Source organism: Strongylocentrotus purpuratus, unplaced genomic scaffold, assembly GCF_000002235.5.
Source record: "Strongylocentrotus purpuratus isolate Spur 01 unplaced genomic scaffold, Spur_5.0 spur5_scaffold_5, whole genome shotgun sequence".
In the NCBI taxonomy this organism is placed as follows: domain Eukaryota; kingdom Metazoa; phylum Echinodermata; class Echinoidea; order Camarodonta; family Strongylocentrotidae; genus Strongylocentrotus; species Strongylocentrotus purpuratus.
The window spans coordinates 3015384-3041906 of NW_022145611.1; the positions used below are offsets into that span (position 1 = coordinate 3015384).

A 26523-nucleotide genomic window follows, 5' to 3' on the forward strand; every position below is an offset into this window, starting at 1 on the left:
AGCTACTGCTGTCTCCATCTCGCTGAAGACTGATTATCACCGATGCTAACCCAAGTCTTACTCGGTGAGCTATTACCATGTTTATTACATTAAATTCTTTAAAAAATGGTAATGTATTTCGTAGATCATGTGGGCTTAAAGACGAGATTCAAATAATCCGTGTTTCTAGGGACCGGCGGTCGATATGGCCTAGAGAGTATTTATGTAGCAGTTGAGGAAACTGCCACACAGTTATTGCTCACGTTTCCCCGGCCCCTGGCCGTGTAGTTTCTTTCGGGGATTTCGGTTGTCGATCAATTCAGGAAACGTGTATAAATCTAGGCCTAGCAGTGCAGTGGTGCAGGGTGGCTTCCAACCCACATGACCCAAGGCTTCAGACCTGGGCTGGAGCCGGTATTCTGAGAAGGCAGCGCGCAGGAAAGTCTCATTTTTGGCTGCTTGTTTCCAACTCATTGAAATACTAGATCTAGAGGCGCTAGTTCAGAAGTCTATCCAAACTTTGACCTGAATACTAACTCAGGTGTAGAGATAGCTTAAAAGTAAAAGTCATACCCGAATGCCAAAATGAAGTAAATATTCATCAAATGTCCAAATAAAGGTCATGATTTAAAAGTCAATATGTTTGTTACCTGTTTCGTGTTGATTTTTCTTACTTAGATCTACTTAGATTTTCAGAGTATTTTTCCTAAAAACGAAGATTTATAATTAACCCTAGATATAGATCTAACTTAGACCTACTTATAATATGCACTATCTTACAGAATTCACGGCAAACTGAAGCACAATACAATTGCATAGGCCTACCGTACCGACAGTTGGGTGCGCACACGCGCGCGCTTGTGTTTAGCTAGCGACCGTAAACTAAGCTAACTGAACACACGCGTAAATCAAAGTAGTCTACATACTATATTATAATTTTTACTCTAAAAAATAATATGTAATGTAATTTCGCAGCCAAAAAGGATTGTGAAAACGTAAAAGGTGGAAAAAACTTATTGCATATCTCATTCATCTCGCACAGTACCCTATAGGACGTACTTCAGTCTATGTACAGAGGCGGTCAGAGGAGCCAGATGTAATCTCAGCGGAACAACGCGTCGATATCAGAGACTGACGCTTTCGGTCTAGGATTAAGATAGACCGAAAGCTTCAGTCTCTGATATTGACGGTTAATTCCGCTGAGATTACATCTGGCTCCTCTGACCGCCTCTATGGGGAATTTGACGAATGTCAGTTTTATTAAAGAATATTACCAGACGCTTATTTCTGTCTAGGATTAGGAATGCAAAGCATTTTTGTATCTAAATTAAATGTAAACGCTGACCAGTAGCCGAAATGTTTAGAGGACCTGATACAGTGAGAAAAGGCAAAGATATTTTTCCTTGCTATATATCTAGATCAATCTATGAAGAAATATTAAGAACTAGATGGAATTTTGACTGCGCGCAGTCGAAAATGATGCCTCCGCCATAGAGCAATTTAAAAAATTCAAGTTTGATTGTAATCCATCTGTCTGTTTTAGTGATAATGCACTCACAAGCTATTTATAGGCATACATAATGAGCCCCATGACCTTTGACCTGATGACCCTAAAATCTAATCAGTTCATTGGCTCTGCAAGATACATGTACATGTCTTGAGTTTGATAGTGATCTGTCTATTGGTTCTCATGATAATGCGATCACAAGCTATTTGTGCATACATCATGAGCCCTGTGACCTTTGACCCCAAAATCTAATCAGTTCATTGGCTCTGTTAATTACATACATGACCAAAGTTTGGCAGGAATCCATTGATTGGTTCTTGAGATAATGCGATCACAGCTATTTTTGAAAACATAATGAGCCCTGTGACCTTTGACCTTCAACTTCGTGACCCCAAAATCCAATCAGCTCATTGGCTCTGTATATACATGATCTGAGTTTGGCAGAAATCCATCAACCGGTTCTTGAGATAACGCGATCACAAGCTATTTTTGCATATATAATGAGCCCTGTGACCTTTGACCTTCAACCTTGTGACCCCAAAATCTAATTAGTTCATTGGCTCTGTTAGATACATACATGACCCAAGTTTGGCAGGAATCTATCGACCGGTACTTGAGATAATGCGATCATGAGCTATTTTTTGCATACATAATGAGCCCTGTGACCTTTGACCTTCAACCTTGTGACCCCAAAATCTAATCAGTTCATTGGCTCTGTAAGATACATACATGATCCAAGTTTGGAGGGAATCTATCAATTGGTTCTTGAGATAACGTGATCACGAGAACGGGACGTACGTACGGACGGACGGACGGACAACCAGAAAACATAATGCCTCCGGCTACTTTGTAGCGGAGGCATAAAAATTGCTGAAATTCCAAATAAAAAGCAATGGATCTGAAATAATAATATGAATCTGTGAAGACTTCCGTTCGTACATATGTACGGGTACACCATTTAATAAATCATAACTTGAGCACATTATTCATGTGGAGTTGGCACATTATAAATACTTTTAAAGTTATTATTGTTATTATTATTATAACTTATCTAGTCTATGGCTGTATACATGTACATGAAGCCAACAAATGAGAATAAAAATTGCAGTTGATCTACAGTTAACAACCAAATTATTCATACCCCTTTTTAATTTGATGTTTTTGTGTTTTTGTAACTCGGGAATGAAAGGTGGGGACTGGTTGAATCAGAGCCTTTATTGAATACTTGCAGTTGTAAGCTTCAATATGTCACATTCTCAAGAGACATAAATCAGAGAGACTTCAACAATTACAAACTTGGTAAGGGTATGTATAATTTAGTTGTTAAATGTATATTGCACCATGGTCATGTTCCCTTGTATGAAGAGGATTTCTCTGTTTGCCTGTTTATCCATTTATGGAGACCCAATGATTAACTAGGCCTAAATGATGTAGAAAATCATAGGCCTACGAGGCGGGAATTTTCAATCTTCCAATATTCGGGTAACCATTAACAGATATTCAGGTAGCGATGTGCCCGTACATCTTCATATTCAGGCAGCAAAGTACCTGAAATGTATGTCAAAACAGATTCTTACATGTATCTACAAATCTATGATAAATAAAGAACTATTACACTCTCTTGCAAATTTAGAAGTATACATGTAGTTAGTATCTACATGTAGTTTGTTTTAAAAAAAAAGAACATCTTATACATGTATAAGGAGATTTATCCACAATTCACTTGCCATGTTTCTCTTTTGAAAATGAGTTTAAACACAGTTGAATACTGATATCTTTAGAAAAAGAAGAAAGGTATATTTTGTACAGGAAGACATCAATCATACAAACACGCATGTAAAATAAACAATGCAAGCCACAAATAACATTAAAGTTATAATCTTGAGCTCTGGTATGCAGGGCTGTCAACCCTCCCGCATTTGGAGGGAGTCTCATGCCACCACACTTATTCTCCCGCCGTCCCAATAGCTCGTAGCGGAGACTCCCACCAATACGCCTTTCCTCCCGTTCTCCCGCTTCCATGTAGAATCTCCCGGTTTATGAAAAACCCTCCCGCCAATACCGGGAAAAAATAAGAACAAAATGTGCTCTTACCCCCCCCCCCCCCCCCCCCTGCTTATTCAGCTGCTAGCTGAGTCATTGCAAAAAATTTGGCGCGATTTTTCAAATTTTAAAACGCCCCCTTTTAAAAAAACTACCGTTTAGCAGAACAAAAATATGCATACAACCTCCCTCGAAGCAGTTCCCCAAAATTGACAGCCCTGGGTATGGGAATTGTATTTTGAGAGAAAATTGTTATGATTTACTAAGGATATATATTGTTTATCCTGCAGTAGATTGGTTATTTGAACCAGTGAAATAAAAACATACACATAGACCTACTGGGCATCATCATCATCATATGTTTATTTTGCAAACGAGTATTATTTTTGTAACTGTTCTGTATAAATGTTATAAACTATGTAAATATGTTCATTCAGGGCCCCATGGAAGACCACTACTTGTTGGTGAATGGGCTACCCTGTCAAAAGATTTTTTTAAAAAACAACTACAAATCCCATTTGTACATATATAGTACTTTATAGTGACCTGTGTTAAGCATGTATTCGGTGTCTGCATGGCCTACAGTAATACCCAGATTTCCTTTTCTTTCTGTGCTCGACCACCATACATTTTCTACCAAAATTGTTTAGCACATGTCATTTATTTGTAATCTTGAACATTCAGTGTAAGTTATGTTGGATTCTGTGAGAATTTATTTTCTATATTTAGGAGAACTCCAGTTTATCTTCTTAATAACTGAATATTTTTTAGTACAGTTGATTTGGGTCTGTACAACTTGTGACTGTCTACATGTAATGTATGTCCAGTGTAGGTCTACTTCATGAAATCATTGTATATAATTTGCCATCATATTTCCGACTTTCCATGCAGAGATCATGAGAGATGTGTTAAATTGATGTAGTGTGGTGTGTGTGTGTTGTCACTGTTCGCAATATGCCACCAACATGCTTGGAGGTTAGCAAAACTGGATAACAATATTGATTTTCATTTTACTCTTGCTAAATGTTATCGGACCACGGTCAGCGACTCCCTACCAGTACAATGTCCAAATCAATAACTTCATCACTTTCTGTAAATTGTAAAGATTGCAATTGGAATTTCTCAGACTGTTTTATTGACCTGAGCAGCTGTTGTAAACGTGAAGGGGAACTTTTCCCTTCTGCGTCTTCTATTAAGTACCGATTGATTAATGACCAATGCATGTTAAATTTCCCACAAATCTCATGAAATAATTCGTCGCTGTTTTCACGAAGTGACGGTAGTGAAAAAAAATTGCATTCACTTTGCGTGACGATTTTCCTCACTACCGTCACTTCGTGAAAACGGACAAATTGTGTGGTAAGTTTTTAGGTTTTAGTATTCGATGCTTAGTTGATCTACATGTAAACTACAGTATCTATTCAAGAAAAAATGTATCTTGAAGAATGTTCTGTGTTACCAGTTGGAAGATTTTTGCAGGGAAAAAATACACGGGGGCTCGGGCGAATTAGCCCCCGAAATGCCAAAAAGAGCCCCCCAAAGTCATAAAAGAGCCCCCCCAAAATTGCCTAGAGTTCAATGCAAAACAAAATAAAGAGTGTTATTTTCATGCAAGCAAGCTTGAAAAGTAGCCCCCGAAATTGTTAAAGTATTTTTTTCCCTGGATCATTGTTGGTGTAGGTCTTTCTTGTTTGCTGAATAATACCAGTGCATCCCAATATACAACATGTAGTTCATACCGCTTTTAGGTCAATAGCATTTTTATTATTTATGCTCTATTCCATAAACTGAGGCTTTCAAACATCCATTCTTTAAAAATCTTACTTCATTGTGAGTACAAAACCGCCTTATCTCTATGGCTGGTCCATTAATATTCCCTGCAACAAACAAAACCATAAATATTGACAGTTACACTGACAATGCATGGCACAATGAACCAGTAAAGTTTCCTCTTTGAAGGAAACAAGAGAAAACCTGAGGGGTTTGAATTCAGAGTGTGGCTCTTAAAACCCTTTCAATAGAGATGTGAAGAGCTATTGTGAAACAAGTCAAGGACCTTGTCGAGAAGGCTCAAGTCCTCTTTTACTCAAGTCTGAGTAGCAGTATTGGAGTGGCAATGGTGCAATTGCATTTAAATGTACATTGTAAGCAAATGCATTTTAGAGTAAACTGTCTAGAAGTTATTCTAAAAGGTCAATATGTGAGAAATACAAATAACTGTGTATAAACTTTTGAAACTGTCAAAATACTGAATAATACATAAATAAGCACTGGACACATTTCTAGATATAATTACAAATAAAAGTTACAATACATGAAGATATATACTAGTAACTGTTTTCCATTGTGGAATGGAGAAGTATTATTTTTCACTTGCATCATTTGATATTTTGATACTTTGTTGAAAATAAATTCCTTTTAAAGGAATCAGCTGGTTCAGTATCATTTTAATAAATGTCTGCATATTTATTTTGTTTAATTTTTTTGAGCAATCTTTTGGCAATTGAGTCATCTTTATAGTTTATATTGAGTCATCTGTATGTATCAGTCATTCATGCTGCAAGGAAAAGTCTTCAAAGACCTTATTTTTTGTTTCCCTTGGAAATGGTTTCTCATTGAAACATGTACCTAAGGAACCTGTCTACAAAGACCACGTTTTGTATTTCCCTTGGGCGGTCGCTAAAGACAGGTTTGATTATACTTTGTACTCTTTGTTTAATTCCAATCCTAGTACACAAAATGTCACAGGTTCTGTGAACTGACATATCCACATACCCTGAAAAAGGAGATGATGAAAAATATGATGGTCTTTATCTTTGTACTGTACATACATGTACATGTACACTGTATGTTCAAGGCAAAATGAGTGCCATGGTAATTTTAGCATCATGCGATGAAATTAGCATGTTGGCTGTTAAAAACCACTGTCTTCATTTGTAACCCCTTCTCCCTGCCCCACTATATCTTGTGTGCAGATTTGTGTACCGGTACGTTATATGTGCTTGTATGTTTAATAACCACTGCAGAAACCTACAGTACACAGCAATACATTACAAAAAGTATTCAACAACGGCCTTATAATTTCAACCAGTCCCCCTTTTATTCTTGAGTTTAATACAAAAAGCATTTATAAAGCACATCAAATTTACAAGGAATATAATAAATAAGTTGTTAACTGTATATTACAAATCCCAATATAGATTCTCCTAATTTCTCTTTTTTATGAAAAAGGCCGACTTCATTATTGTTGTTTCTTTGATTTGCCAGCCAGAGGAAATAAAGGAGAGTGGTCTCATTTTCATAATAGATGCACCTGAGTCCACTGTCCATCTCAGGACTGGGTTGTGTTTTGAGGATGAGCACTGGATTGGTAGTGCTTGATTGAAGATGGGGCCATAGGCACAGTATCTGCCTCATCTCATCTTCTCATCTCATCTTCTCTCTCATCCAGTGCCATTATAGTAGAACACTAATGAATTGATGGAATGCCTTCCTGATAGAAACAGAATAAGTAGAGACTTGGGTACTTGTACATGTGTGCCACCCTGTATTTGCATATTTCAGGAGGGTCATTGATTGAGGTACAAAATGCACTAGCATTGGCTCTCATGGTTGAGCTACATGTAGATAGAGTATTTAGGAATTTCATTCTACACTGTACTTTAATCTAGGGAATTGCATTTCTGTGGACTGATGTGATACAAGTGGATGCTTCTCCAGATAGTTGCACATGATTCTCAATTCGCTCGATTGACATACTCAATAGGGGAAAATGTCATGTAGGCAGTGATTTCATCATTCATAGTTATGTAAGAATACCCAGCATTCCTCTGTATAATGGAAGTACATGTAGTAACAAAAAGAAAAAAATGAAAATTGTCAGGGTAAATGCATGTAGGTTTTATTATAATGCAACTTTGGTGAAAACCCAACTGTGAGCAAAAAATTGTTATTGTCTTGCCTGGTTTAAACTAGTTTAAAGGAGTGTATTGACTTCATTTGTGTAGCGTTTTTTTTCTTCTTTATATTACCTAGAAACGCATTTGTATGAGGTGGAGAAGGTAGAGGGGGTATCACAGTCTATTTATGTACCGTATACTTGTCTGATTTTGTCTTTTATTTCTCTATACATTTATATTATCTAAAGATATCTTAGATGGAAAGTAGCTCTTTTAAAATGTTTCCATATAAAATTATCTTAAATAAAAGTGTATTTTGCCACATTATCATATAATTACTGTACCCTGCATCTATCTACCAGTAGTTTTAGTTTACTCTGGGTAATTATTTTTTCCTATGTTTTGTAAGTTTGATCGATGAGGTCTTGTTAAAGTAAATCATAGCATGAAGTGTGAAATCGATGAACATATTTTCATTTAGTTGCCAATCAGGCTACATGTATGTTGAGAAACAGGATGGAAAGAAAAGAATTCACCTTCAAATTGCAGTTTATTAGGAACAAGTAGGTGTGTTTGTTGGTAAACAACTATCTTAAACATTGCCTGATCTTGATGTTAAGTTGGAATTTATGGAAATGGAAAAAAATAAGAATTTGAGCTTGAAATAAATGTAATTTATACTGCAAGTAACCTGAGCCTAAATATCAACTGATCTTTGACACAGTTTTTATGCTGTACCTAGAAACATCATCTTCATTTCAGTCAACACCTCTTGACACAGGTCAGAGAGTCTCATTTTTATGTAACTCTGTATTGTAAATTGCTTGTATCAAAAGAACATTTTGTTTAAAAAATACCTGATGGAAGGATTTGAGATAATTTTTAATGAAAAAAAGCAGAAAAGAGATTTTTTTTCTTTTCTTCATAGGACATCTGATTGTATAAAATGTACTGTTACTTGCAGTAAACCTACCTACTGTGGAATTTTAAAACATGATTTATGTTAAGATGTGATTAGAATCTGTGTTATGAACTGCCCAAATTCCTCTTACATGTATATTGTAAATATGGGTTCTGCATTTGTTGAAAGTTGTACTTGTTTGGTGATTCTTTTGTCTGTTGATTAATTAACTGTTCATTCATTTACTTGGAAGAAAATTACAACTTTCCTTTTAAATTCATCGTTATTGTTCTGGGGGAAGAAGTTTCAATATACATTGTATGATAAACAGAAATGGTTGGTTTGCATACTATGGTGAAACTTTTGTTCCATTTTGTGAGATTTGCTCATGAATAACACTTTTAATTTACACCATACTCGATAGAACTTCATGTACTAGTTAGCAGCCACAAACCCTCATCTGTCGTTGTGTGTAACAGTGTCTGCAATATGAGAATACAATATAGGCCCTGTACTTAAGCTGCTCATAGCCAGAATCTGACAGATCTAGGCTCTGCTCAAAGCTCTCAAATTATAGTCTGTGCATGCAGACTAATACCTACCAGGGTAGAATATGCAGTGATAAGTCTATTGGGCTGTCGGGAGGTCATTTTGACTATCTATATTACTAATACCACTAATCGCCGCGGGGGGTCCAAACGGGTACAAAACGGTTCCTCAAAAACGTCTTTCCCCGACCCCGCCCGCCTCCGCCGTGGCGCGGGGAGGGCGGCACAATTCCATGAGGCCTGTCTCCCGTAACCCGCGTGCCACCTCGACCCCGCGATCGACGTCCACGCCGTTAAACGCGGTTTCGGGGCGGCCGGGGAGGACGGGCGGACGAGAGCACGGCGGACGTCGTGGATTGCGAGGAGGCGACGAACCCGCGAGAGCGAGTCCGCAAGGCGTGCACCCGCCCTCTGTCTAATTATCAAAGAGAGACGAAGAGACACACGATGGACGAGAATCCACTCGCGTCAACGGGTGTAGCAAGTCTCATTGTAAAAGGCTGCGGCGTATCCCGAGTAAGACCTCTTGCTGTAGGATTCGCTTTGTAGCGTGTAAGAGAAATACACATCAACAGACGACTCAACCGGGTGATGGGATGTAGCCAATATGCACGCTCTCATGGGTTCGGCTTACCCGTATTATGCGTCTTTCTATAGGATATGCTTTGTAGGCCAGGCGGACCTGCTGTGTGTACGAACGTACGTGTATAATGTTTGCGATGATTTTACGCTCACCGTCACACGCACAGCTCAGTCGGTTCGACTCCGATTCTATGATGATTGTCGTGATTTGTATATAGTTTACGTGAATAGAGGTATGCAAGCAGGGTTACTTTGGTATTAATCTGTCCATGTTTACTGAATTTTGATAATCATTCTTCAAAGTAAAGTTTTTTACGTGACTGACAGTTCAGTTGCAAACTGCATTGAATCCACACACGTTTTGCCTCTGCAGCTGAGCGCTGCTGTCGCCGGTGCTGTAGCCGGTGCTGTGACTGAGTGTGTGAGCAATGGATAGGCCTGTCCATAGTGTGAGGATCGAGAGTGGAAGCTAAACAACACTTTGAAATTGCTATTATTGCCCCAATTTCAATATACTTTCGTGAATAGACTCATACAGGTATGCAACCTGAGCTTAGATTGTGATTATTCTGGCCATGTATAGTTCTATACTGAATTTCGATAATCAATTTTCAAAATTAAGTTTTCACAAGAAAATCAGCCGGTCGTTTAAAAAATGATACTGATCGACAATAATACTTACGGTACAGTTCTTGCATCAAATCAATGCATTAAAACGTTTTTTCAAAGTGTGTGTGTGTGTGGGAGGGGGGGGGATCAGGTAGCTCAAAGCGAGTTGAGTGCAGGTGTTGTGTCCACAGGGTTAAACGGGCTGAACCCCCGAAAGCTCAGGGGTTTTAGGCATTTAATTACGGTCTGTCGGTCTGATGAGCATATTTTTAATACCTAATTATTTGTGACACTGGCAGGTCACTTATTGGCGTGGGGTCCATAGTAGAGTTGCGTACCAACTACGCTGAGAGTACGCTGTTCTACGTTACTAAACCCTGAGGGACGGAAACAATTTAATATGTTTTAAAAATTTCGCGTACCTTCGGTATAGAATTTTGACGCAGAAAGTACGCCTTTTTTTACGTAACACTACGCTACTAAACTAAACAAACTGCATCTTTAAATGAATTAATGAAAAATTAGCCCAAGAAAAATTAGCCCCCGAAAGATAAAAAAGTAGCCCCCAAAAATTTTCCCAAAATTTGATATAGATCGATCGAGTCCCCGAAAAAAAAAAAATCTTTCACTGGATTCTACGCTCACAGTCCCACACACAGTCGAGTCAATTTGTGCACAAACCGTCCGATTTTTCGCGTAAAATCTTTACTTTGAAAATAATTATACACATTTTATGAACAACAAAATCATAATCCAAGCCTCTGCATAGTCTTTTCATGAAACTACATTGAAATCACAACAATAATAATGCAAATTAATCGTAATTTTCGAGATCCTATCTGACAAAGTTTGTTTTACGATGCGCCATTCATGGTCAAACAGCATATATTATAAAAATTCTCTATATAAAGATAATCTAATTTTTTTTGGATAGCACATAGGCCTCTATCTATCTATTTGGCCCCCTCCCCTAGAATCCCGTGGATTTTCCACGGGTCCTGCTAGTCTATATTACTAATACCACTAATCGCCGCGGGGGGTCCAACACGGGGCAAAACGGTTCCTCAAAAACGTCTTTCCCCGACCCCGCCCGCCTCCGCCGTGGCGCGGGGAGGGCGGCAAAATTCCACGAGGCCTGTCTCCCGTGACCCGCGTGCCACGTCGACCCCGCGATCGACGTCCACGCCGTTAAACGCGGTTTCGGGGTGCCGGGGAGGACGGGCGGACGAGAGCACGGCGGGCGTCGTGGATTGCAAGTAGGCGACGAACCTGCGAGAGCGAGTCGGCAAGGCGTGCACCCGCCCTCTGCATGTCTAATCAAAGAGAGACAAAGAGACACACGATGGAGGCGAATCAACTCGCGTCAACGGGTGTAGCAAATCCTATTGTAACGGGTGTGCGGCGTACCCCGAATTAGACCTCTTGCTATAGGATACGCTTTGTAGCATGTAAGAGAAATACACATTAACAGATGACTCACTCAGATGATGGGATGTAGCTAATATGTACGCTCAACGGGTTGAGCGTACCCGTGTTATGCGTCTTTCTATAGGATATGCTTTGTAGGCCAGGCGCCCAGTGTACGTGTATTACACGCTCTCAGGTCACACACATGCACACACCACAGTCGATTCGAGTCGAGGCGATTGCGACAACTGGCGCAAATCATGGACCTATTTTCACGTAAAATCTTTACTCTGAAAATAATTATACAAATTCTGTGATCTATGCCAACTTAATCATAGTCCAAGCTTCTGTTTTATTGGTCTTTTCATGAAAACTACATCGAAATCACAACAAGAATAGCGCAAATAGATCTGTGATAGTACGCCTTCACGTGACAGTTCAGTTGCAAACTGCCTTGAGTCCACAGTGTATTGCCACCGCAGCTGAGCGCTGCTGTCGGCGGTGCTGTCGGAGTGGTGAGCATGGAGTAGCGGTGACCGGAGTAGCCAGGTCTGTCCGTGGTGTGAGGAGAGTCTCAACAACACTTTGAAATTGCTATTATTGCCCCGATTTCAATATAGTTTCGTGAATAGATGTATGAAACCTGGGCTTGGATTGTGATTATTCTGGCCATGTATAGTTTCACAAGTTTTCACAAGAAAATCAGACGGTCGTCAAGGTCGTTTAAAAACATGATAATACTTTTAGTATGATACAGTTCTTGCATCAAATCAATTTTTAAAGTATGGGGGGGAGGGGGGGGGGGTCAGGTAACTCAAAGCGATTTGAGTGCAGGCGTGGTGTCCACGGGTACAAAGGGCTGAACCCCCGAAAGCTCAGGGGTTTTAGGCATTTAATTACGGTCAGATGAGCATATTTTTAATGCCTTATTTGTGACACTGGCAGGTCGATCACTAATTGGCGTGGGGTCCATAGTAGAGTTGCGTACCAACTACGCTGAGCTGAGAGTACGCTGGCCTACGTTACTACACCTTGAGGGACGCAAAAAAGTACGCAAGATGGACGCAAACAATTTAATATGTTTAACAAAATTCGCGTACTTTCGGCGTAGAAACTTGACGCAGAAGGTACGCCTTTTTTTACGTAACACTACGCTACTAAACTAAACAAACTGCATCTTTAAATGAATTAATAAAAAATTAGCCCAAGAAAAATGAGCCCCCGAAAGATAAAAAAAAGTAGCCCCCAAAAATTTCCCCAAAATTTGATATAGATCGAGTCCCCGAAAAAAAAAATCTTTCACTGGATTCTACGCTCACAGTCCCACACACAGGCGAGTCAATTTGTGCACAAACCGTCCGATTTTTTCGCGTAAAATCTTTACTTTGAAAATAATTATACACATTTTGTGAACAATGCCAACATAATCATAATCCAAGCCTCTGCATATGTAGTCTTTTAATGAAACTACATTGAAATCACAACAATAATAATGCAAATAAATAGTAATTATCGAGATCCTATCTGACATAGTTTGTTTTACGATGCGCCATTCATGGTCAAACAGCATATATTATAAAAATTCTCTATATAAAGATAATCTAATTTTTTTTTGGATAGCACATAGGCCTATATCTATTTGGCCCCCTCCCCTAGAATCCCGTGGATTTTCCACGGGTCCTGCTAGTCTATATTACTAATACGCAAAATCGCCGCGGGGGGTCCAACACGGGCCAAAACGGTTCCTCAAAAACGTCTTTCCCCGACCCCGCCCGCCTCCGCCGTGGCGCGGGGAGGGCGGTACAATTCCACGAGGCCTGTCTCCCGTAACCCGCGTGCCACGTCGACCCCGCGATCGACGTCCATGCCGTTAAACGCGGTTTCGGGGCGGCCGGGGAGGACGGGCGGACGAGAGCACGGCGGGCGTCGCGGATTGCGAGGAGGCGACGAACCCGCAAGAGCGAGTCGGCAAGGCGTGCACCCGCCCTCTGTCTAATTATCAAAGAGAGACGAAGAGACACACGATGGACGAGACTCCACTCGCGTCAACGGGTGCAGCAAGTCTCATTGTAAAGGCTGCGGCATATCCCGAGTAAGGCCTCTTGCTATAGGATACGCTTTGTAGCATGTAAGAGAAATACACATTAACAGACGACTCACCCGGGTGATGGGATGTAGCCAATATGTACGCTCAACGGGTTGAGCTTACCCGTGTTATGCGTCTTTCTATAGGATATGCTTTTTAGGCCAGGCGCCCACAGTGTACGTGTACACGCTCTCAGGTCACACACATGCACACACCACAGTCGATTCGAGTCGAGGCGATTGCGACAACTGGCGCAAACCATGGACCTATTTTCACGTAAAATCTTTACTCTGAAAATAATTATACAAATTCTGTGATCTATGCCAACATAATCATAGTCCAAGCTTCTGTTTTATTGGTCTTTTCATGAAAACTACATCGAAATCACAACAAGAATAGCGCAAATAGATCTGTGATAGTACGCCTTCACGTGACAGTTCAGTTGCAAACTGCCGTGAGTCCACAGTGTATTGCCACGGCAGCTGAGCGCCTCTGTCGGCGGTGCTGTCGGCGGTGCTGTCGGAGCTGAGTGTGTGAGCATGGAGTAGCGGTGACCGGAGTAGCCAGGTCTGTCCGTGGGTGTGAGGAGAGTCTAAACTACACTTTGCAATTGCTATTATTGCCCCGATTTCAATATAGTTTCGTGAATAGATGTATGAAACCTGGGCTTGGATTGTGATTATTCTGGCCATGTATAGTTGTATACTGAATTTCGATAATCATTTTTCACAAGAAAATCAGACGGTCGTCATGGTCGTTTAAAAACATGATAATACTTTTAGTATGATACAGTTCTTGCATCAAATCAATTTTTAAAGTATGGGGGGGGGGGTCAGGTAACTCAAAGCGATTTGAGTGCAGGTGTGGTGTCCACGGGTACAAAGGGCTGAACCCCCGAAAGCTCAGGGGTTTTAGGCATTTAATTACGGTCAGATGAGCATATTTTTAATGCCTTATTTGTGACACTGGCAGGTCGATCACTAATTGGCGTGGGGTCCATAGTATAGAGTTGCGTACCAACTACGCTGAGCTGAGAGTACGCTGGCCTACGTTACTATACCCTGAGGGATGCAAAAAAGTACGCAAGATGGACGCAAACAATTTAATATGTTTAACAAAATTCGCGTACTTTCGGCGTAGAAACTTGACGCAGAAAGTACGCCTTTTTTTACGTAACACTACGCTACTAAACTAAACAAACTGCATCTTTAAATGAATTAATGAAAAATTAGCCCAAGAAAAATGAGCCCCCGAAAGATAAAAAAAGTAGCCCCCAAAAATTTTCCCAAAATTTGATATAGATCGAGTCCCCGAAAAAAAATAATCTTTCACTGGATTCTACACTCACAGTCCCACACACAGTCGAGTCAATTTGTGCACAAACCGTCCAATTTTCGCGTAAAATCTTTACTTTGAAAATAATTATACACATTTTGTGAACAATGCCAACATAATCATAATCCAAGCCTCTGCATATGTAGTCTTTTCATGAAACTACATTGAAATCACAACAATAATAATGCAAATAAATAGTAATTATCGAGATCCTATCTGACATAGTTTGTTTTACGATGCGCCATTCATAGTCAAACAGCATATATTATAAAAAATTCTCTATATAAAGATAATCTAATTTTTTTTTGGATAGCACACAGGCCTCAATCTATCTATTTGGCCCCCTCCCCTAGAATCCCGTGGATGTTCCACGGGTCCTGCTAGTGTATACTAATATCAGTATGTGAAGTCATAAACTTTGTTGATTTACTGTTTTTCAGTCCTAGATAAAAGAAGACATTCTAGGATAAAGGTGATAACTCACAGTAACTCACTATAGCATGTACAGTAGTATCATGGAGATCTATCTTATATCTCCATGGTAGTATCAAGAGAATATACAAATCATAAGCAACAAGCAAAGGTGTAGACCAGCATTCAAATAGCTAAAGGGCAGGGGTCATTTCTCAACGATGTAGCCCCTTTATCTTTCCAAGTACCTTCTCTATAATCTCTTTAAGATTTTGAAGTCAATGTGTTGATTATTAATAATTTGATTATCCGACTTTGAATGAATAAAATGTAAGGAATATGAGATATCACTGAGCTTCTTTTCCCTTGTATTACACAGGTTGCCTATGAATGAGTCATGTTCTATGATTACCCAATCCATCACCACTTCCACCATTAGCAGCCAACCATCCCATCTTGTATCCCTCTAATCCATCTCATTGCCATGGTGATGATCATGTGATGCGATCCATGTCCGATGGGGCAAGTGTGCCCAGCCAGTGCTCCGTCCCAGCAGTATGTACCCACCAACTGCCAAGGTGTCTCCACCAATACAACCAATGGTAATTTCATTATTATTCTTGCCTTGTAGATTTAATTACAGTAATTAATTATTTATTTATTTACTTATTTGCAATCATGCTTATTTTTAGATTAGCTCCAAGTAGAGACAGGATCTAGAACTTGTTTCAAAAAGAGGTAATTAAACACCCTCAACATATGTCATCCCCCTTGTCCTTGCCAAAGGTAGAAGGGATTTACTGGATGTTTTCTCAATAATTTTTAGTATCCTGCAATAGACTATTTCATTTATTAAGAGGACAAAGGGGAAAACAGATTTATCAGGCTTGAAAGATGTATTCCTTGTATTGTTTTCACTGCCAATAGAAGAACTGATTACTGGTATTGATTTGGTCTTGACCAAATTCATGCACAAGAAATTCCGTAAAGCAATGACCTTAACCAACACTTCATGATTCATATACTTTTGATCATTTTGATTTTTTTTAAATTCTGTCTGGTGAAAGTTGATATTTTACAGACACAGTTACACAAACTTTGTTATAAATTGAAAAACAACAAGTCCATGCGGGCGTGTAGATCCTTACTTAATACCTATTTTTCAGGGGGGAGGGGGAATGAATAGATCATCCTCCCATGAACAATAGATATCAATTACAGATCTCCGCCTATGTTCCCATGCGTGTGGACTTAAGAAAGAGAAATGCTTATTTATTGCAGAAAAGAGGAAGATTGAGACGAGCCAGCCATGTGTGGACTCCAGACTGATATCACGTGGTGCATCATGTACCCAAGATGATATAAGACGCTCACTAAGGGTAAGTAGCCATCACAAGCAGCCATCACAAGCAGCCATCACAAGCAGAGACACTTTCTCATCTTCTTGCCATATTTGGCCTATGTCGAGGCTCGTTTAGGGAAAAAAATACTTTAATAATTTCGGGGGCTACTTTTCAAGCTTGCTTGCATGAAAATAACACTTTTTAAATTGTTTTGCATTGAACTGTATGCAAATTTGTTTGGGCTCTTTTATGACTTTCGGGGGCTCTTTTTAGCATTTCAGGTGCTAATTTGCCCCAAGCCCCGTGTATTTTTTTCACTGGGCTCATTCAGATATGAGGAGGCAATACCGCATTGTTTTTTTTTATGATAACATAGAGTGAAGTAGACTTCACATTTCTGTATCTTATAACACAGAGCTCAGTGAATACATGCAAGTCCTATGTTGCCTGCAGTGCAATTCATACACATAAAAAAACTGACTTTTTGCACAGGTTCACTGCGTCATATCTGAACTAGCCTTTATTGGTATTGAAAAATGACTGAAATTTCTTATTTCACACTTTCCATGAGAGCACTTTTATGGGTTATTGATTCATTGTGATTCATTATCTACTCCTTAAAGTAGATATTCATTGATTTTAAAAATTAACTTTATTTTCATTATTGTAAAGTTGAAACTTTGATTCGACAAGTTTATCAAAATTCAATGCTTGGAAACATTCAAAGTAATGACTATTATAAATAACAAAATGCTTAAATACAGCCCCTGCATGAGATGTGTGAGATCACAGTATAGACATGATTTCCACAAGCCTGTGTTTTCATCTTCTCTTGAGTTGTTTCTCTTACTTCACTACCATCAGGCTAAATGTATAATCTATTGCCTCACTCTAAACCCGTGCATGGTTTTATTTTGATGACAAATGCAGCGATGCAAAAATAAAGGAATCTGTCGCTTGTAAACAAAAGAAGACGCCATTGTATATTCAGCTGCACACACCGCTGTATGTTTGGTGTTTCAAGAGGGAACAAATGCCGTCCTTAATATCATTCCGGGGGCTTTATAATTTGAAAGTCTGGTTTCTTTGATTGTTAATTGACCCCAATCCTGTGTATTGACAAGCAAAAGATTTTAGTTATCAGAATCGGGTCATATCCCTTTTTGAATGGTTTGAAATGCCATTACATTTATATACACTAAACTCATTATAATTTGACAAATAATAGCTTTGCAATTATGTTCATTCTTTATGGGATGTCCATATTGTGACGTCATTAAAACAACGTTATTTTTCTGGCGAATCTCTCGTATATCCCAGCTGCTATGGAGGTGGTTGTATTTGTATTTTTATAAATCGCCTGATATGGAGTTGACCTAAACCTTGTATTATGGCCATCTGTTAGATTACCAGTTTCTAGTGATACATTAGTTGACATATTTGTGATTTTCTTTGAATTTCCCCTTTAATACTCATAAGTAATATGAAGTGACATGAAATATCAAAATTGTCAAAATCTATTTTTAGGACATTATGCAAAAATCACTTTAGGAAATCAGCTTTTCTGCATGTCTGCCATTGACCTTTTTGGGGAAAAGAAATCCCTGCCTGAATTAAAGATAGATATTTAAATATGCTGTTTCATCTTTGTTTCAGTTATTAAATATAGGCCTTCAATGGCCTTAAGTAACTGTTGTTGTTATGTTAGTGTTTCATTTCATTTATTTATATAAGTGCAGTTTATCCAAGAGTCCATTTGTAAGATATGTGAGCAACACATTCATTCATATCATACGTACAATATGTGTATCACGTTGTCATTATGGGTTTTGCCGAACCCGAGTTTGACTTGAATTTTTTTTCTTTCTGTGATCTTTTCAGAAGGAGAAAGAAATACATATAACTTCCCCCAGATGCACCACTACTTGTGAGGGTAATAGAGATGATGAACGTCTGCACTCCAAGCACAGGCATTCATCTCGGTCCCTCCAGAATCAAAGCATTGGAAGACATAGACCTGGAACTCAAGACTCATTCAGGAAAAAGGAAGAGAAGGATAAGGACAGAGGAGGGAGTATTCCATCAAAGCATCATCAACGCTACAAGCAGGAGCAAGATGATGCCTTCCAGGTCAGCCGGGATGAGCGCTCCCATCATCATGAGACACAAAGAGGACATCATTACCATCAAACACATGTACTTCATCAAAAGGGTTCAAAATTACATGTAGAGTCTCAGCTTGTTACAAAACAACAAGTTCATAGGAGGGAACACCATCAGCAGCATCATCATCGCCAACATCACAGGAAGATGGATCGTAAGGAGGATGAATGGAAACATGCTGAAGTGCACAGACAGGAGCACCAAAAGTCTAAACTTAGTTCTCATGTTGAGTACAGCTCTCAGAACGAGCATAATGCTCAAATCAGTGCAAGAAAGACCCATCTGCCTAATAACACTCAAAGCGCTAGATCTTCTCAGAAATCTCAAAAAGAGAGATGTAATAGAATGGAGGCCGCAGGTTCGGCAAGGAGCTCTCTCAAAGAAAAACGGACAAAACAAAACGACGTAAAAGAGATAAGTGCAAAAGAAGGAGAAAAAAAGTTGCAGAGGATGAGAAAAATGGAAGATCCTGTTTATAGTTTACCTCCTATTATGAAGTAATAGAATAAAGCACAAATGTATTACCTTGAATATATAGTATGCATTGAATGTTGGTTGAAATACATGTATGTATTACATGTAGCTGTTATTGTTTTTCCATGGTAACAAAACATGAAAGATTCTATTAGATGAGGAAAGTGAAGCATTGTGAAAAGAAATGATTTGTTAAGTTGAGGGAAGAAGAGAAACTGTTTCCCCCTAAAATTGTAGGAAAGAATGCTAGAAAGTTGTGAACTTTGCTATAGTTTTATGATCTTTGTGTGATTATTGTAGGTTTTTTTTTTTTTTTAATTGTTATTAATGGTGACAGTGTAATTATAATTTATTGATTGTAGTGAATTTTTTTTAATGAGCTGTGGTTAGCTGTTATACACAAGTATTAGATTCTTGACCAAAGATTAATGAACTGCTTTTATACTTTCATTCTGAAATTTAAGATATCCCAGTACAATCATTATGCAAAAAATGTCATTCTGTTAATATGCAGAAAGGTTTAAGTATGTATGAATTAGGTGTATTTACATGTATGTAAAATGGTGAAGTGTAGGTGTTTTAAAACTGAAATTGATATAAATACTAAGAATTAATCTGACGTGTACAATGTGTAAAACACATTGAACAAGTGAAATTCATTTCAATATAGAATTCCATCAAAGGCTAAATTATTGACGCTTTATTGGAGATCAGGTCAGGGTTTCACAAAACCGTCATAAGTACAAGTTCAGCGACATCCCATTGAGATGCAGGTATTAAGTTTAAGACTTGTTTCAAAGGGATGTCAGTGAACTTGTACTTGTGAAGATTTCATGAAACAATGCCCTGTTTTCCTTTGATGTGACGATTTATATTAAGAAATAGATATCCGTAGATCTTATTTTCCAGCCATTCTTGCCCATTATATAAACAAACTATATTCATGTACAACTATCAGTGTATGTACATGTATGTAACTTGCAGCATGAAGAAGATTTTGATATAAAAAAATGTTGATGGTATTCATATTTGTGTTTATGTACCGGTATTCTACATACTGTACATATTTATAACTTTTTAGCTGTTGAAAAAAAACAAAAAAGTTGGTCCTAGCTTTTCATTAAGTCACATGGAAAAATAAGTAATTCTTATTGAGATGCAAATAAAATTTCACAATTTGATCATGCTATAGAATTATACATGTAGATGCAATAGTGTTCATATTTTGCTGCATATTTTTAGCTAATTTATTTCGTTCTCGTTCACAAGACTGTAGATGTGTGTATGGATGTTCATGTAAATACTTGTTATCTGAATACTGGAAAATCTCTCCTGCTTCACAATCAATTCAAAATACAGGATCACAATACTTTCATGATTAACTGTATAGTATAGTACATTAATATACCAATAATACACAGCAGTGACGGCATTAGTAATAATTACCCAACAAGGTACCTTTGGAACAGTCTAACACGCCCGAGGCGGTAGCTAGCCGAGGGTGTTTGGACTGTCTTGAAGGCAATACAGATTGCGATATTTCTAGTTGAGAGTGTATTTTAGCTTGCAATATCTCGTTATAGAGGTAATATTTGAAGCTCATATTTTGATTGCAGTATAGCAACATGGAACACCTTACATCCAGCGTAAAATAACCCAACAGATCCCCATTTCTTTTTCCTCTCATTAGTTTGATACTCCACTTCAGAAACAGCCACATTGAAATATGACTCTCTAACTATTCGTTATTTGTATTGAACAGATATATCTGATATTATTTTTTTCCTTCATGTTAACACTCTATTCCTAAACTGTACATGGCATTTACAATGTGGTATTTGTATAGTATGTAAGATACAAGTGAAGACTAGAAAGTGGTACTGTTTTTGTCTGTTCATTATAATGCGCTATAGAAATGTAATTTATTATTATTATTATTATTATTATTATTATTATTATGGTCAATTCCAAAGTTTACAGAATGTCATTTCCAGATCATTTTAATCCTCATTACCAAGTCCATGGAAGAGAGGACTTATAGCCATTTGTCCCCTGGTTGCTTACTTACAAGCTTAACAGTATACATATTTTCTTAGCAGTAGGGCAAAGCAATCCTCAAACATCATCACATATAGCTTTATTACAGAATGACATAGCAAGTCATTTTCGGGTCATTCTGTATTAAATTTTATTAAAAAAGTAATATTTTATGAATATAAATATAGGGATACTGAACTGTTGTGAAAATACCTCATAAAATTTGTATCATTAATTTGTAACTTTAAAAAAAATTACTAAGACATTTTTTTTTTTAATGAAAAATTCTCTGGAAATGTGATTGTGTAACACTTTGAATTAACCTTATTTTTATCATTCGACCCTTTTAAGCTAATAGTGAGCTAAATCTTGTCTTCTGTATTGAAATGAAATGGAATGTCCAGATATTGAGTGTTTTAAAGGTCATGAATTGTTTTGAAACTTAATTCATGTGTGCATTTAAAGCAATAAAAGAAGTGTGTCAAAGAGCAAAGAAACTCCAACTGCTTTCCTGTAGATTCATTTTCTTCATGAAATGACACAGTTGAAGCAAGTTCATGTACTTAGAAAAGATTGATATTCAACATTGTACACATTAATGCTAGAGACAGTTGTATGTAACATCTGCAGATGGAGTTTGTAAGAGCAACGAGTTTGGAATGATAATAGACATTTTGTATGCATGAAAAGCAATCGCACTTCCACTTGCAATAAATCTTAACCAGTAAAAAAATGTTTCATTCTGTATGTATATTTTCTCTGTGTACTCAAAGGAAATCTATTATGAGAAACACATTCTAGGTTATTGGACATTAAATGAGAGAATGATGTTAATGAAGCTAAAAGCTAAACCGTTTAACCTAGCAGTAATTCAAGTGTATGCCCCAACCAGTGATTACATTGATGAACAAGTAGAAAAATATTACGATCAAATAGATGAAATGTTAAAGCATTGTAAATCAACAGAAATTGTTATCGTGATAGGTGATTGGAATGCTAAAGTCGTAAAAGGTAAGGATGGAAAGATTGTTGGACAATATGGACTAGCTAGGCATCGTAATGAACGGGGTGATCGACTTGTTCAGTTCTGTAAGAAACATGATCTATTGATAACCAACACGTGGAAAAGCCCAGGAGATGTAAATTGAATTTCAGGAAATACAGTGTGTCCCCATTACCTCCCTCTATAACCTTGTGTAGTTCTTATTTCTGAAATTGCTTTACTTTTGTGGATATTCCATGTCCCATTTATTGTCAAAAATTATTCCCATTATCCATTTAAGACATTAAGAAGTAGACATAAGAAAATGTCTAATGTTTTAATTATATTACATTAGTCTTCATGATTTGGAATCTTGATTTACTCATTTGAATATTTTTTGTTAATAGTACATTCCAGCAAATTCACAGCAAGCTCTATTCTCATGTTCTATTAATTGTACAATTTTTGTCTTAAGCCCCGTCTTAATAGAATTTTTTTCATCTCACCCAAGCGATATGAGGATGAGAAACAATGGGGGGTCTGATCGTAAAACACAGGTGAGCTTTTGGACACCGTCTTAATCAGCCATCGTCAAAAACCTCACCTGGGTAGGTTACCATAACAACCGCACCTGTCTTATCACGATTCAGCTGGCGCGCGCTATTTTTCACGGTGATGACGTAAATTACCCGGGTAGAGTTCCGCGAGCGTCTTAATAGGCCGTATATCAGTACGTCGTCCAGACGTTGTCCGGACGACACCTCGATATCACCCTGGCTCGACTAGGGTGAGATTTACCTCTTTATTGTCCGGACGTTACCCCGATTGACGCGTCTTAATTGGAAGGGGGTAAATGTCATCCGGACAACGTCCGGACGTCGCCGTGACTTTATTTTCCAGTTAAGACAGGGTTTAATTAACCTACTCTTTTCTTTTTTTAACACTGTACAACATATTGAGAGGAACAACCATCTTTATCTAGTTGAGACTTTTGAATGTAAGATTTTCATGTTTATTACACATCATATTTAAATCAAGAGATGCCCCTCTTCTCTCTCTCTCTCTCTCTCTCTCTCTCTCTCTCCCTCTCTCTTTGTCCATTACACTATAATTACACTTAATATAAATAATACACTTTATATACTGCTATTATGGGTTTCAGATTAAGTAATAGCCCCCCCCCCCCCCCCTCCTCTTCCCCCTCTCTTACTGTAATCTTTGATTGTTAAATCTAGATATTATATTTAATACTTTCCTAAAGATTTTATCACAATTATAATAATAATAATAATAGTGGACATTCATAATGCGCCATGTCTGTCAAAAATGACTCTCCTGGCGCAGTTGTGTGGAAGTTGTATAATTGTGGGCAAGTAATTCAGGAAAGAAAGTAAAATACATATAAGTTACAGTTTAACATACTTCAGGACATAATTTGCAATAATACAATAATACAATACAATACAATGCATATTACAGTAATACATTATATAAGGGTAGTACAATGTAAGACATAATTCAACAAACTAATATGTTGAGAACAGAAACATTTTTAACAAAGACTTGCCAAGATTTTTTTCTTCTATTTCTATGTAACTATAAGTTATCAAATTCAGAGTTGCTCAGAGAATGTTATACATTTTTATTCATTTAGTACATATTTTCTTTATATTGGGACGGTATGTATTGCTCATAGCTACTTGATCCAATATATCTGGGCAACATTTGATGCAGTATAACCTTTACAATGACATACATACAAATGTATCTTATATATTATCGCCTAAAGCGCTTCAATAAATTAATGATAAACGGAAGACTTTAAAATCAGTAATCAAATAGAGCAACGTGCACATTCCTATTGAAAGAAGTACCATTTTGTCAACAATACACCTTGTATTATTAATAACATTAGAGGACAACTCCTGCCATAATCACCACATCTTACGATAATCTCTTGCTCTGACCTTGATTGTGCAATTTAGCCACATGGCTGTGACATTGATTGTTTAATAAACTGTTTTGAAATAATTAATTCATGAATTAGTGTAAATAAATCATGAAATGATTTGAACCAGATTAATGTGATTGTTTTGTATGTGCAATATTTTGTTCATGATCATCTTGATAATTTAAGGTAAACGAAAAGTCAAACTGGCTTATGTCTCCCATTTATTCTTCAAGTTCTATTATATTATTATTATTATTGTTATTATTATTATATTTTTAATGTATGGTAATTAGTATCAGTGCCATTATATCATTCAACAGTATTTATTACTATTTAAGCAGTAATACAAAAGTCTAGAAATAAATTATATATTCATGAATTGTTTTTCATTTTTATTTAAGACTTTGCAAAGTACATGAAAATGTTTAATTTTGTATATTAATGTTCAAATTTGCTTATTATCTGAATTGTATTTTTTGTCTTGCATCTAAAGCTTGATCTTTAAACAAAAATTGTTTATTTTGTTAGGCATCCCACTTGCATTGTTTAAGCAGAAAATTCCAGAAAGAGGAATTTAGAGAGAGAAAAAAAATTGAGATTAATTCCATCTCGGGACTGAAGATGGAATTTAGTCTGAGTCACGTGTTGCTTATCAGTCTCTGCACAACAATATGGAATTATACATGATAAAGAACCGTTTGTTAAATTGAACACAAAAAGCAATTTCAAAATGGCTCTTAATATTACTTTGGTTCAGCTGGTAAAGTTTGCACATACAGACGTGCATATGTAAACTTATCCTGAATATGCAATAGGGTTTATTAACCCAGACGTGGGTGAGTAAACTCTTTTTGCATCAGCAAATTTGTTTTCATTTCCAGACGTGAAAGTTGTGCATCATTGTGCCATGCTTTAATTCCTAGTATTCCTGGTATCTAAAGTTTATTTGTACCTTGCAAGTGGGAAATGTTCATACCCTGTTACAATTCAGAAATATAGAAATATAACATGACATTGTTTTTTTAATTATCAATTGGTAATTGTAAATCATACATTCCAAGTATTTCTGTGAGACCTTTTTTTTTTTGCCTGCACACAAAATGTTGTACAAGTTTGCTTTAGTATCAATATTAATATTGATATTTTGATAATTTATATTATGAACCAAGTTAGAGTAGTTGTTATCAAACATTCTGTTCTGCACTGGTTATCATACTAGTTATCATGCTTTACTTTTTATCATAACATAGATTTGATATTTAAAAAAAAGATGGATTCATTTATTGTGAAAAAGAGATTTATCGTTGTTAATTGTTGATTGTGAAATGATTTAAATGCAACACAAGTTTGCTGTTTATATATTCATGCGTTTATGTTATTGAAGGGATGATTGGAATACCTGATACTGTGTTAACAACACTTCTAATTTACCATAGTATGTTTGAAATTCTTATATCATATATAATAACTGGTATATATTTGTTAGTAACGGCCATACTCTAATATAATTTGATTGTAGAACCCCCATAATTTCCTGTTCACATATCCAGGAGCTCTCATGTTGATGAGGGTGGAGGCTGTAGTCCTCCTGAAGCCTGGCATAAGCTTGCTTGTTAGCTTGGTTTGGTGTACATGTATGTACCATATTCATGGATGCATACGTGTGTACCACTGGTGAGTTAGGAACTGTCACAAGTGTAGCTATACCACAAATTGCATTTATTCTTTTAACCATGTCATACAAGTGTATGTTCCCGCTAAGCAGTATTATCTGCTTCATCTTGTTGTTTATACAGGGATATGTCCCTTGTATGTGTACTAGCTTAGGCAAGGTGACTGTTGTTTATACAGGGATATGTCCCTTGTATGTGTACTAGCTTAGGCAAGGTGACTGTTCATGTGACTTTTTTTTTCCTTCTGAAAACAAATGTTTACACTATTTAGATGTTCAAATGGCCTCGTAAAATGGTGGTCAGTGGATGGTAGGATACATCTGTGATGTCTCTATATGGGAAACATGGTTACACGGTTAAAAGAATGTTTGACTGGTATAGTGCCATCCACTGTATATTTATAGGAGAGTGTATAGCTTTATTGGTAGACAGTTTCCTACCATACAACATTGTTTGTTGTATTGATAATCAATGTTCCACTAGAACAACATACCTTTATGTTCAAGGTTTGATTATAAGATGTTAGCAGAATATGTGAGAGAGGGAAATAGGAGGAATTCATAGTATGTTTCCTCCCATTGTCTTATGTTTGT

At 37.3% G+C, this 26523-nt stretch overlaps 1 protein-coding gene across 1 annotated transcript; it reads left to right on the forward strand.

The window, feature by feature from the left end:
- Positions 1-22057, forward strand: LOC764900 (hybrid signal transduction histidine kinase L). The gene is made up of 4 exons (XM_011673651.2): positions 1-64; positions 15687-15909; positions 16589-16686; positions 18532-22057. Exons 2-4 carry the CDS (start codon positions 15825-15827, stop codon positions 19312-19314), a joined length of 966 nt encoding a protein of 321 aa, XP_011671953.2. The 5' UTR covers positions 1-64; positions 15687-15824; the 3' UTR covers positions 19315-22057.
- Positions 22058-26523: the final 4466 nt, after the last annotated feature.